General features: G+C 42.4%; 1 protein-coding gene across 10 annotated transcripts in view; it reads right to left on the bottom strand.

Annotated features, from left to right (window-relative positions):
• The window catches only part of SLC4A4 (solute carrier family 4 member 4), a 231,478-nt gene that overhangs the window by 36,940 nt on the left and 180,538 nt on the right, over positions 1–14,000 (bottom strand). For all 10 annotated transcript variants that reach the window (XM_074905331.1, XM_074905328.1, XM_074905330.1 and 7 more), the window contains 5 exons: positions 10,319–10,406; positions 8,969–9,123; positions 8,396–8,509; positions 6,819–6,993; positions 2,475–2,608 (listed from right to left, as the gene is read on the bottom strand). In XM_074905331.1, coding sequence (XP_074761432.1) covers positions 2,475–2,608; positions 6,819–6,993; positions 8,396–8,509; positions 8,969–9,123; positions 10,319–10,406 — 666 coding nt within the window. The remainder of the gene's footprint in view (positions 1–2,474; positions 2,609–6,818; positions 6,994–8,395; positions 8,510–8,968; positions 9,124–10,318; positions 10,407–14,000) is intronic.

The following is a 14,000-nucleotide window of genomic DNA, read 5'->3' as shown; positions in this document are numbered from 1 at the left end:
GAAGGGCTGGGGTCCTGCTTTCCTGGGGAGCCCAGTGCCTCCCTTCCTGCTGCTTCCAGCTCAGAAACCCAGACTCAGTTCACAGTAGGCATTGGAGAGGCTCTGCAGGGGAGCAGAGCTCACTAGCCAGGATGCAAGTTGACCCAGGGCGTCCTGTAGCATCAACCCACTTTGCCGGTGAACGCCGCTCCTGCAGGCATCCAGAGCTAGATGCACGGCTGGGTACGCAAAGCTTTTTTAGATATCTACACACACACACAAACACAGGGTCAAACTTTAAATGAATCACTAGATGGGAAGTCTTTTTAATTTTGCTCCCAGCAGGGAACAGGGTGTTGTGAATATGAACAATCACAAATGCATTATTGAAAAATCACAGTACTTGATTCCAATTTCCTTGTGAGAAAGTCTCCCTTGAAAAACCCTGCCATTCTGCTCCAGCAGGTTGTTAGGACAATAGCTTTTCTAACCACCACCTCCTCCTTGGGTTAAAAATAAACACCTTCTCCCTCCCAAAACCGTACAAAGTGTTTTTCCATCTCGCTTTTTTTCCTTCCGTGTGCTGCACCTGGGCTTTGACCTGCCAGCCAGATGCAAACAGCTATAGCATGTCTATTCCTGATTTTTTTCATTTATTCCAGTTGAAGAAAGAAAAGTGACCCCCTCTTCCTCTGCTGCAGAGCTCACACCGGTCAGCAGCTTCCAGTTTCCCCCTCCTTGGGCTAGTCTGATTTTCTGTCCATTTTTCCTAGCCTTCATCTCTCCTTACCTATGCTCCAGTGGGGGGAAGAGACAGGCTCACAGTCCATCTCCTCTTCCCCTCTTTGGCAGCACTAATCAGACTATGCCAAGGAGAGCATCAGAACCAGGGCCAGGCAGGAGGGGACTGCATTGATTTCAAGGTGCAGGTTGTCTCTCCATGGCATCGTCAACTCCAAGATTACCTTGTCCCCGGCTTGGCATGAATACAGCTCTGTCTAACAGCAGTCAGAGCGTGCTGTGAGGCCACTCGGTCTTCAAAACCAACAGTACTCATTATAAAATAACACCAACTTCGACAACGCAGCAGGATAATCAGACCCTGCCCATTTCATCCTGCCCTGCACTGTTTTCACAGACATGGCTCACTTTGCCACAAGTATTATCAAATGAGTTGACTAACCAAAAGAAATCATCTCACTCCAAGAGAGTCCAGTATAGTACTGTGTATGTAGGATCACCTGTAACTATACTGTCTGCCTTAGGAGAAGCTCTGTACCTCAGAAGACTTTCCAACATGGAGGGTATTCACAGGAAAGACATGATTATGTGCTCTCATTATTTCTGAGTAGCTACTCACATAGATTAAATATAATGAGGAACGAGATACAATTAAACTACCAAACATATATGTCTCTTGCACTATTATACCTGCAGCCATGTTCAGCTTAGTAACTCAATAGACCTTTTCTAAAAATAACCATCAATGGCCAAAGAGCTGTTCCACATCACAGGTGACTGCTTTTGAAAGAAAGCCCAGTAATGCCTTAACTCCAGAAGCTCTTGGTTCGGTGTAATGAAACAGAAATCTTTCACAACTTACAATGCTGCAAACACTCCCTGACAGGGGAAGGGAGGGCATCAAGTGATTTGGGGCGTTTTCTGTAAAACCCAAAATGATCTCCTTGCAAAACACCATCCAGTATCAGCAGCCCTACATGTAAAATCATCAATGAATATGCTGATTCCTTTAGGGATTCTCATTACATTTTGCCAGCATTGCAGATGTGGGAATAGTAAATGAGGACACCTAAGAAAGTGGAGTCCCTTTAGCTCTGGGTGTCAGCTATCACCACTGCATCAAGGTTAACATGGTGGGGAGGGAACAGAACCTCTTTATACTGGTTAAAAAGAAAAAAAAAAAAAAATCAACAAAACACCAAAACAAGAGCATTTAATGCAGCAAAGCTCCACCAAGAAACCCTGAGGACAGAGATCGATAGCTGTTTCTAACATAGGTACTTTTGCTTTTATAAGTAATATCACTTATTCAAATGAGTACTGAATTAAGGACAAATTTTTGGTAACCTTGAGACCTGCAGGATTTTGTCAGTGCAATCACTGTGAGTTGGATTCCCTTCTTTGCTCCTATGGCAAATACACAGCAGCCAGGGAAACACATGCAGTATCTGGAGAGGAACAGCACAGGGACTGCAACTAGTGCAAACATTCTCAACTTCTCACCAGGCTTGGCCAAGACTTTCCAAGAGGCCCCAAGGAGACACTCACCCACATACCAGGCAGTGCCCAGGGACATGCGTGCCTGAGGAAATCCCCAATGTGATTGCACTGCAATCTCAACAAGGAACAAAGAGATGTTTCATTTCATGCACTAAATCCCCTCCTTCCCCAACGCTAGCCCTCTCATTCCCTAGCTAGTATTTCATTAGTGTGAGACATTCCTTCCCTCCTCCCTCCTCCACCCTGGTACTTACTTGCTGAAATTAAAGAGAAGCCGTTCAAAGACAAGGACAGGTCCTGTGCTGCTCAAAATTGTGAGTGGCTGACCAGCAAAAAGGCAAAATATCGCACCGGTGACTGCCGTGCCCAGGAAGCTCTCCAACACGCCCTGTGGTAGACATAGGAGAGAATTGAGTTCTCCTAAATAACCCTTTCTCTTAGCACTGTTGCAAGAAAGTAAGTAGTTACATCAGTGACCAGTTGTGTGCTGTATATCGGTATGCCCAAGACTAAGAGAAGACCATCTCCTGCCCTCTCCTGTAGCTGCACACAAAGATGTGATCATCCCACACAATTCCTAGTTAGTCAGCATAACCAGTAACCTTCCCTTGTTATTTACGAGGCCCAGACTTGAATAACACCATATTGTACTTTGTATTTCACAAGGGGAATAGAGTGTTTTCAGATACCACTTAAAGTATTTGAGAACTCCCTGACCATCTCCCACACCTTTGACAGTAAAGATACACATTTGCAGGGCTTTCAAACAGGCACAGCAGAGCACAGCTAGAGGACAGCACTGACATACTCCAGCACAACAGACGGTGGGTTTTTTTTCTTTCTCCAATTGAGCAGTCACTCCCCCTAGACAAATAAGATGCCTTTCTTTCAAGTAACTAGTTTAGTAAGTGAGACGCAAACCAAACAAGGCTACTTCATCCAGCAGTCACATGTTGAGACCCAAGTTCATCAGATGTCACTAGCAACTAATAAATTCCACATTTAACAGGCTCTACAATTACCTTTGACATGTGTGGCATAACAGCTTTGCTGGAGAAGGATTAAAGAGCATGCTTGATGCATTCTTTGATTTTCATGTCCAACTATAGCTGGATGATACCTACTTTTAAAATGTAAAATGTGGATGAAATATCAATTGCATTAAAATGTTATTATTGACTAAGCATGCTTCCCTCTACAAAAATGGCAGAATTTGCTGGACCTTACTTCCTTTGCTCTTAAGGAAATTAAGCTGTTTACACTTGACTGAGTTTTAAAGGAACAACAAGAGAATCATCACTACTAAGACACGGAGCCACCAGCATCACCCTCTCCAGGAAAACTTACCCAAAAACCAGGGACAGATTTAAGCATAGGCTTGTGAGCTTCATTGTAGCTTCATTTGAATCAGCAGCCTCATTAATACTGCACATGCTCAGCAACCAGCAATTAAAGGCATGGGCAGATCCTTCTTTCCATCCATGACAAACTGCAGGGTTGGAGCTGCAGTTCTTCTGATTTACCAGTGGTAGCATGAAGAATTTAAATTAAGTTTTATGGCTATCCTTCTTGGAAAGACTCAAGTTATTGTTTACACTGAGGAAAGAATATTCATACTGTCATATGTCAAACCAGTATGTTACTATGTAGAGCAGAAGATTTTTTTATATTGACTGAATTATCAGCAGAACTTTCTCTAAAGCCATCATAAAGGTTTTTCTGGCCACAAACATGATCTCAAAATACCAGTGATCAAGCACTGTTATCGCTGGGTAATTAAAGTGGCGGCATAACAGCTGTGCAGAGAAGCAAAAGGCAAGGAAGGTTTTAAAAGCTGCCTGTTCTGACACACGTTCAGTCACTCGTCAGTCTAGACAAGCTGCTGTAGAGTGGACAGAAACAATCTGGCCTCGGCAGAACCTTGGTCCGTTCTGTTTCTAAGTGCTACTGGTGATGCCCATTGCTAGCAGCCCCAGCCCTTGCAGGGATCCGTGTAAGGGACATCTGCGTGCTGTGACACCCTGAAGCTTTCATGCAAGGATTGCTAAGGTTTTTACAGGGGACACAGATGAGAGCCTACAAGCCTTTGCTTGCTGCCTTTGGGGAACTTGTGAGGATGAGACAATTGCTCTTGGGGCACAGAACAGCATTCGCACAGCTGATCCCCTTTGCTCCTCCTGCATTACTCATGGAGAGGGCCCTCACAGCCAGCACATCTGGAATCTCTTTTCCCTGCATTCTTCCACGTGTCTGTAGCTAAGAATAGTGTCTTTTCTCAGAAACATAAAACTCTGAAGTGAGCTTTTAAAGAAACGGTGGCTGTGCCAGGCTCTCTGGGGCAAGCAGCACGGGACGGGTGATTTTTAGCGCCTGACCCAGCAGCAGTCATATAATTGTTTACAAGAAACAAGAAGCTTGAACTGTGATGTAGTAGCCCCAGAAATACTGTTTTCTATGAGGACAAAATATCTGGGGGAAAACTAGGAAAACTAGGTGCTGGCTCTTCAGCTGTAGAAGCTGGCATAATCTTCCCTCGCATTTCTGAGTATAAACATTCAGTGCACGCTTCCAAACTCCTTCCTGCTGCAGGAACGCACCATAGTTTGAGCAACACTTGACATGAACCTAGACTCTGATCCCACTAAGCAGCTCCCTGGAGACACAACTTGAACCGGGTGCCTTGGGACACTTCACTCCGGCTCTTGATAATACAGGGACGTTTGAGCATGAAGAATGCACAGTTTTGTTATTCTGTCGAAAACCTGCCAGCAAAACCCTCTCCAGGCTCGCACAGAAGCCAATAGACCTAATGCCTTTTCAAACAAGGATGGTGAATACAGGTTTGTAGAAGGAAGATGGCAAAATAAAAGCCAATTGTGCCCAAAAGCTCCTGAGAAGCAAAGGGACAAAGCATTCAGCCAGACTTGTGTGCTGGTTCCTTCTGCTGCTCTGGGATTTTTTGTCATTAATGGCTATGCTGTGTTTATATTTGCTGCAGAGCTTCCCCATTACCAAAGTGGTATTGCTGACTGCAGAGCATCAATGGTTTCCCTTTCAACATGGAGAATAAATCACTGACCTCAAAGCAGACTGTTCCCACAGCTTTTGTCTTTCTAGGGACTTTTTTTTCTGCAAGCAATAGGAAAACTCAGACTGGGTTTTATCTACTGCAGAGAAAGCTACAGACTAACCTGTGTTTTCTCTTCCTTCTGTCTTTCCGCCCCATTGTGTCTCCCCTCCTATGCAGCTGACAGTCTTGGACATACTTTGGCAAAATGAGACTGTCACATTTTTGGTTTTTATTGTGAGCATTAAGGAACTAAACTGTCAGTTTCAGTGGTAAAAATATATTTTACTACTTGTTAATAAATGTTTATGGGATACAAAGGTAAGAGAAAAGACTTTTGGACAAAGTAAAGTTATTATGTGCGCTAAATTTGGAATTGGGTAACATTTCCCTTTCCCCCCCCTACTTTAAACACTGTACCTCATACAGACACAGACAAAGTTAGCTCTGCTACTCAGTCACAGAAGAGTGACGCTCACTGGTGGATCCTGGAGGCCTTTCCATTCTCTGCTTCCATTTTCTAGTATTTCTTTTAAATGTTGTACATCATGTATTTGTTTGCAGACTGCTACAGAGCTGAGTTTTGGAAGAGGTAAACTGTATTTCTACAGGGGAAAGTTTGGCACTCCGCCAGCTACAGAATCTCACTCTAGCCTGTAATTTACCATAGGGAAGCATAGAGCTCCAGATAGGTGGCCCGTTTTTCTATGGTTTTTTTAATTAAACCTGCATAAATTAACAATTCAGTCATTATCACTATGTGCTTAATTATTGTTAGGAGATTGAACGTGGCTGCACTGAATCTATCTAAATACTTATACTTTCTTCCTCTTCAAAAAGCCAAAGGATCACTAAAGAGCATGGCTAAGAGCATACTTCTGCTCCAGTCAAACATGAAGGACCTACAGCAGTGTTAATACAGAATTCCTTTCTTTCAGACTTCATCTAAAACTGAGTCCTCCTTTGAAGCCCCTGCTTTTGCCTTCACTGCTGACCCAGCCTGTCTCTGGATATGCAATATGATCCTCAGGATCTGATCTTCTACTATTACAAAATTTGTCTTTCTAAAGAACTCACATTTTTCTCCTGTGTTACACTCTCCTGACTTACTTGCCTTCCTATGAACCTTAAGGTTTTCTTTTCACCAGAGAGGCAGAAGTCCAAGGATTGTAAGAGTCATGCAGAGGCTTCAGTGCTATGCTCTGATGACACGGAAAGTCTGAATCAGACTTAGTAAACTTAATTTGACTGAGATGGTACAACCGAGACACAAACACAGAAAAATAGATCAGAGAACTTCTCTACAAAGAAGGAGTAAGAACCTTCTCTGTCACCTGGCCATCTTTCAAACACTATTTAAGGTAACCTCTTGTACAATTTTCCAAAGGACAGCCATTCAAGAGCAGACAAAGCAAGCCAACTTTCAGTGAAAACACAGGATATCTCTATTAACCGCATCCAGCATTCAAGCTTTGTCAGTGGCCAACCCCGCCTCTGACTGTACTTGTTGCTTCTGAAAGCTCTTGCTAACCTGCATGTTTTCTGTAGCATCACCAAGCAGTCCTCCAAAAGTGATAGCGTTGGTCACTGTGGCCAGGTAGATGAAAAGAATGGCTGAAAGGGCTTGAATATTTAAAGCATCATAGAAGTCACTGGCAAAGAATGGTGCTTTCCTCTTTATGTCTTTGATTAAGCCACCACAGAATCTGAAAAGACAAGCAAGAGAAGACTTGTGCAAAACGTTTTACAGTGAAAGTCACCAAGATAAGTAATCAGAAATATTGCCAGAAATGAAGTATTATCTGAAAGGAGTGAGATCATCACATTACATAATAGCCTTACTGCAGCTGTGATAGTCCAGGGGTACCACGGAGATAATGTTGTAAAGAAAGATAGTATCTTGAACATGTGATGCAGCTGGAAAAAGACAAATTTCAGGAACACAAGTCCTGCTTCTGATGAAACAGACCACTAAAGTTTGCAGTTCAGGAAGCATGTCTGTTGTTTTTTTCCCCAACTATATTGGTTGATGTAATAAAATATATTAACTATAGTCTAAATCCCTGCCTAAATATCTCCACATGGCAGACACAATGGTTGGGTGAGCCAAACAATCTGCTAAATGGAAAAATGCTTCAAACTGCTAACCAGAAAAAGAACTAGAAGTAAAAACACAAGTAAGTGAAATTATCTTGGAGAACAAGAGAGCTCCGCTTGCAGACATAGTCTTTTACAATCACAGACAAGACAGTATCTAACTTAAAAACTCCATGTGGCTCTGACACTGCCAGCATGAAAAGTATTTCTGGTTTGCCTCTTGTTCCCTTGTACGCAGTTCACCACCAACGTCAGGACTGTTCAAACACTTTGTAAGCAGAGAAGTACATGGTAGATGGGTACATGCTACTTTCTAACCCAGAATCAGAACATATCAACTGCCTTGTCCACACCAATGTGTAATTTCAGACTTTCAGACTTTTCGCCTAGAATTTAGATACTCTGCTAGAACTTAAAAAAAAATACAGAGTGGGAGAGAGAGCAAAACATCACCACAGAAACCTGTGTATTGACCCTGAAATGCTGAGCACATTGTTTTATAGCCACCTGAACTGCATTCCCAGTCTACTGGTCTTTTATGTGGCATACAGGCAGAGTAATAAAGCAGAGAGTATGCCTCAGGCTCTGTTACCTTCTGTATTCCTATCCCATAAAAGCCTTCACCTGTGCAACTCAACTACAACAGGAATGTCTGGAAAAAGGAACATCGCTGCTTCTGGCTGAAGTACTTCCAGCAATCCAAATGGAAACTGTAGCTGCACCTGCCATGTTTACATCACTCACAATTTGTCTAACTTCACAGACTTTCAATAGCCAACACCTACCCGAGCTTTCTTTCATTTTTTATTACCTCATCTAAGATGCTTGGTAATTTACAGAGGCTGGATGTTCGGAACCCTTCAGACAGTCCCAAGCTGGGCACTAAAAACCCCAGGGCATGTTCTGGGGGTCACAGCTCAACCTATACAAACAGTATGTCAGGATGGAAAGCAGAAGGAATGAAACAGTTCTGCAAGGACAACATTGCCACCTTGCTTGGATATTACTGACCTGCCAGTTCGTTGCAGTTCTTCACAGTCCCCATGGCCCCCGCCGCCGTGTCCTCCATCATGAGGCGTGTCACCATTCATCTGTAGATTTTCTCCACCAGAGTACATGTTTTTCCTAGGCGAGAAGGAAAGCCAAACTGAGGCTCACTGCATTGCCTGACGGCTCCACAAAGCATAATCCACACACAGTTCTTCCAAACAAGCGTTACACAGCCTTTCCTGAAGCCATGTTGTACAAACGGGATGAGAAGGCTGACCTGCTGGCAGCCAAAGTGCAATGTCAGGTGTTAGAAAGACCAAGCAGAATCTTAAAGAGTCTGGATAACCACTATGTATGTTATTACATGCTTACATCATCACCTTAAAGGTTGCAGAATTGCAAGAACATCGTCCCTCCAGCTATTAAGACCTGAAAATATCTCTAGTACTTTCGAAATACAGACAGAGGCAGTCATTCTGCAGTTGCTCAATAAACCTGGTGTACCCAAAGCACTGGCTCTTCCCATCACCTTTTCAGAATTGATGCACACTTTCCTTCATCACAAAGCTAAACCTGCCTGGCTCTGGCTACTACCTTTTATCTGAAGAAGGAAGAGACTTGGGGGGCTCTATCCTAATGGCTGGATCCCATTCCCCAGGGGGGAGCACAATGACTTCATCCAGAAACTCATCAATGCCAGCAATCAGGTCCTGCCGGTCCTTGGCTTTATAGGCAATATCGTGGAATACCTGCAAGGAAAAGAGACTCCATGTATAAGAATAGAGATTCTCTCTTGCAGGCATATTTCTAATTTTTAACAAAACATACGTTTCCAACATTTTTTAAAATGTTACTACAGCAATTATCCATTTCTTTTATCCAAAAAATGTTTTCCTATAAATAAGGAGTTTCAATTATACTGTGAACAGTTTTACAAAGCCACAAAAAAGTGCTGATCCTCTTTTCCTACCTACTTCAGTCTATCAAAAAATAGGTTTGTCTTCAACCCTGTGATAGAGAAATTATGACAATATTTACTCAAAAATAGTAACAAGAAGGACAAACTAGTTTTATTGGAAGGCCTAGTATTACTGGTAAAGAGCAAATGAGAAAAGAGGGAAAACGAGCATTAATGCTGAATTTTACAGAAATCTTTTGGACTACTTGGGATGAAGGTGGATCACCACATGTGATATACTTAGTAAGAACAGTTGGTGGTAGGAAGGATGATTCTGGGGCTATGGAAACCACACTGTTGCTCCAAGCAGTGGAATGACAGAAAACAGAAGAGCTGAGACCAGGAGAGCAGTAATTAAGGGAATCATACGAGAGCAAAATAACATAAGGAGAAAGCAAGAAACAAACATAATGTAAATGAGCCCCAGATGCAGAGAGCCCAAGGGATGCTGGAAGAAAGAAGCCATAAATGAATATTGAAAGCCCAGTCATCTCATTGAAATGTATGATTAGCGAGTAATTGCTAGCTACTCAAGCACAATACATAAGCACTGCCCGAATGAAGTAGTGCTCTGGGATACAGCTCAACACAGGACAGTATGGCCTGGGTGTAATGATTTCTGTGGTAATTACCTGAAGCATAGTTTCAGATTACTGTGAACATGCAATGTGACACAAGGCGCACACCACAACAAGATTAATGCCAAGATTAACTCACAGTCTATTTGAAAGAGCAATTGCTAGCAGGAAAATACACACGATAGACAAAAACTGCCTATAGTCATGCTTTCATAAATACATGAAGCCAGATGAAATAATTATGTAAATTAAGGGATTAGGAGGTGACTTTTGGCTATTTCAGCTTTATGTGCATCCCACCCATGTACCCATTGCAGTCAACCATGCTGGAAGAAAGGGTATCGCTATTAGCTAATGAAGTGAAACCTGGGAGAACCCATTTTGCACAGGAGATGTTAAGACACCTACCTCATCTGACATTAGAGTGGCAATGGCTCGGCCAATCTCATGGTAGGACTTTGCTTTGCCCTTCGGTCCCAGTAGAATGAAGAGAAATCTGACAAAACAAACAGATCACTCCCATTTAGGACAGCAAAATGGATCATTTATTACTTACACAATATCTAGACAGAAATTCAACTTCAAGAAGCTGTGGTCTTTGTTAAGAGATCCAGAGGCTGCCAGTCCCCTCCAGCTAACCTGGGAGTAGAGGTTACACCCTGCAGCCCATCATGCTTATTCGGACAACAAAGACACTGCCCAGACTTTTTCTCCCAAAAAGCCTTAAAAGTAGCCTCGAGACCACGACACCCAAATACTATCACAGTCCTCCTCAGAAGTCGCTACCATCCACCAACCTAGACTTCAGAATGAGGTGAAGGAAGGACATTCTCTCAATGCCCACTACCTGGAAGTGAACTATGCATGATGGATGAGGCTCCAGCACAGAGCAGTTGACACTCCATGCCCTGCGCACTGCAGAAAGCCATGGTGATTTAATTGATCATATGTTACCAGCTACTTGTAGCTATTCAATACTTGTATAAGGTATCTGTTTTAAATGTTTCCCTAGTACTATTCCAGTGCCATTTACGTGACAATAGCAGTGATGTAACTGCTGCTAAAGAGCCAGGAGGGGACAGAAGATTTAAGGATTGCTCATTCTGGGCAGTGACACACCTGAGCACACTCTGCACACAGGACAGACCAAGTGTGGCCAGCACAGCAGTGAGCACAGAAGTAAGAGGGAAGATGCTATTAACTATTCACATTGCTCATTGTCAACTACATCACTTCCCCAAGCTATCAGATAGCACTTATTAATGCTCTGCTGGGGCAGAGATCTCTGTTACAGTTCAGCACCCAGAGTAGCTACTCACATGTGAAGGGAAACCATTAAGCTAAAATAGGGCTTTAGGTATAAATAATTAAGCCCAACTTGTATGCCCTGAATTTCTGCTCCAAGTATACAACAGGTACCAGACCCGTAAGCCCATCCAATGGCTTCATAGTCACAGCTTAATTCTTAAGCAGACAACTTAAGCTGTAAACCTAATCCTATGATAGGCACCATCAGCAAGGGTGACTACATCTACAAGGTACTGAGAGTTAATTTCCTACATGATCTCTTTGGGCAGCAACTATATCCAAGTCACTGCTAATGAGTTTGAAAAACACCATGATATGAAATCTTTGGAGACAGGAAATTACTGCTCTTTATCTTTCCTGCCCTTGCTTTTGTCAGTGCTAACATGCTATGAATCAGGACTTGCCTACGTGACAGTATGTTCTAATTAGATTCCTTGATGGAAAAGGCTATACAGGGAAAATGGCTGCTCTGCCAATAAAACTGTCTTGCAGTTGTGCCAGAGTAACAGGAATGCTGGTGAAAGGTGGCTGGGTTTTCCAACCTCTTAACAGACACTCAGAATAAATTTGAAATACAGCCTCAAGGTTGGATCTTCAAATGTACCTAGATCCTCCTGGACTGGAATTTAAAAGAAAAAAAAAAAAGAAAAAAAAAAGATACCACCATTCAAATAATACTCAGTTCAAGAAAGACCTAAGCCTTATCTTAGACACTCCCAGTTCTTAAACTAAGTTTCATAAGCAAGGCCAAGGTAACAATGCAGAAACGATAAAAGCCATTACCTCCTGTAGAAATACTCTTACTTTAAAGTTGATTTCATGCTGTAGACAGGTGCCAAGCTGGCAGCTACTTACTCACACAGCATCTACGGCCTTGGCTCTAGAAACACAAGCTTCCTACAAATCCCCTGTTCAGATTTGTCCCAGGAAAAAAAAAGATTTGGTTCATGGCTATGCCATGAAAATACATCTGTCTTCATGCTCACCTCTTCATCTTGGTTTGTTAAGGAAGCCCTGTTACTACTATTGGCCACCTCACACAATGGCCAATATTTGGTGGCCTGTGGATTTCAGTGGAGACCATCGTGCTGGTCAGACAGTGTCATTTTGTGTATTTAGCCTGAGCTGGACTCTAAGTAGTGATCTTGAGATAAAAGTCTTTCTCTCTCATCAACTCATCCTTGCAATTAGCAACAAAAGAAGCCACATGGCAAGAGACCAACTTCTCCATTTTACCTAATTTAGCAAAGAATGGGAATTACTGGGGCAATTTTCAGCAAACTCCCTATCAGCATGTGTTTCAAACAGAAACACTAAAAGCTGCTCAAAACAACTTTAAAGCTTCCTGAATTAAGCCTTCTTCCAATTACAGCCATACCTTTCAATCAGTAATGGAAAATAAACACACTATAACCTTTGGTAAGTTGTCTTATCTAAAACCTTTTGCATTACTTCCAGTGTGAATTTGGGTTAGCTTCAACTTCCAGACATAAATTTCAAATGTCTCTCATAGCTAGACTGAAGAACCCTCAATAATTAAATTCCTTTAAATATCCTCCCCTATTGATCCAGTCACCCGTAGCCACCTGTCAGTAAGGCTAAGCCATTTGAGGCTTTTCTCCTCTCTTTCATCACTTCGATGGCTCTTCTGTGATCTTTCTCCAGTGCATCAGTGTCTTCCTCAGGGAAATCATCCAAGAGCTGGTGGTTTTGTCAGTGCAAATATATAGATTAAATAACCTATGGCTACTCAGGAACATCATGTGAGCCTGCTTTCCTGAGGAAAATGAAGTTAGGAACAGTGAGTCAGGGGACAGGACAAGCATGGGAAGCCTTAGGAAACCTGGTAGGATGATGGGGAGAGATGGGATTATTGCCATGGTGGATGGAAAGAACATGGTACATACATAGGAAACCAGGCTTTAGCAGTTCCAGCACTGTCAGAATAATCTGCTATATCCAGGGATCACCCCAGACCTTTATCTACAGCATCACCCACAGAAAGGTATGACTCAGAGCACAGTTCTTCCACCAGTGATCTCTGTGCCTTGAGAGAGAAGCTGACATGGGGGCGAGTTAAAGCACAGATGACTGTATTGGTCTGGGACATGGAGACACTCTCTTCCTTATTTGTCAACCTTTGATATATTAACTATACATTTTCTCAAATGCTGCTGACAGAATGTGAGACACAACAGGGTTGAGAGGTGTGACACATCACCAGAAGCAGTCCTTCCCTTACAAGCATTGTATTAAGTATTATTTGAGCTTCCTAAATCAAAATATCATGAGGTACTAAGTCAAATATAAGATACATTATATCCAAACAAGTACTTTCTATTCTAAAAAATCTAGAGTCCTATAAAAAAAGGGCATCAAGTTAGTAGAACAGGATCAATAAATACATATTAATTGACATTACAGTAACGCTTCCTAATCAAGTTCTTCCTAAGGCTTTCAAGTGTTTTAAGGTTCACAGGGAGGTGACTAAGGCATACACACCTAGGTCATGTCCTCTGCCCTCCTCCTACCTCCTGAAAATTTCCCTGTGTTTCATGAGTTATTATAAAACAACATTAAAGACAAACTGGTCTTCAACCAACCCTTTTAAAACTCTAGGATGCAAATTACCCACATATATTAATTTAAGAAAAAGGTTCATAACTTAAGAAGTTGCTGCTCGGCATTCTCCTGATTTTCCAGGGGAATGAGAGATTTTCATAACCATCTTTTGAAATAATTACATCAGCTGGCTCTTTTCCAATGCATAACAGAAGTACCT

The sequence above is a fragment of the Athene noctua genome, chromosome 4 (assembly GCF_965140245.1).
Source record: "Athene noctua chromosome 4, bAthNoc1.hap1.1, whole genome shotgun sequence".
Classification (NCBI taxonomy): domain Eukaryota; kingdom Metazoa; phylum Chordata; class Aves; order Strigiformes; family Strigidae; genus Athene; species Athene noctua.
This window is presented reverse-complemented; position numbering and strand designations above follow the sequence as displayed.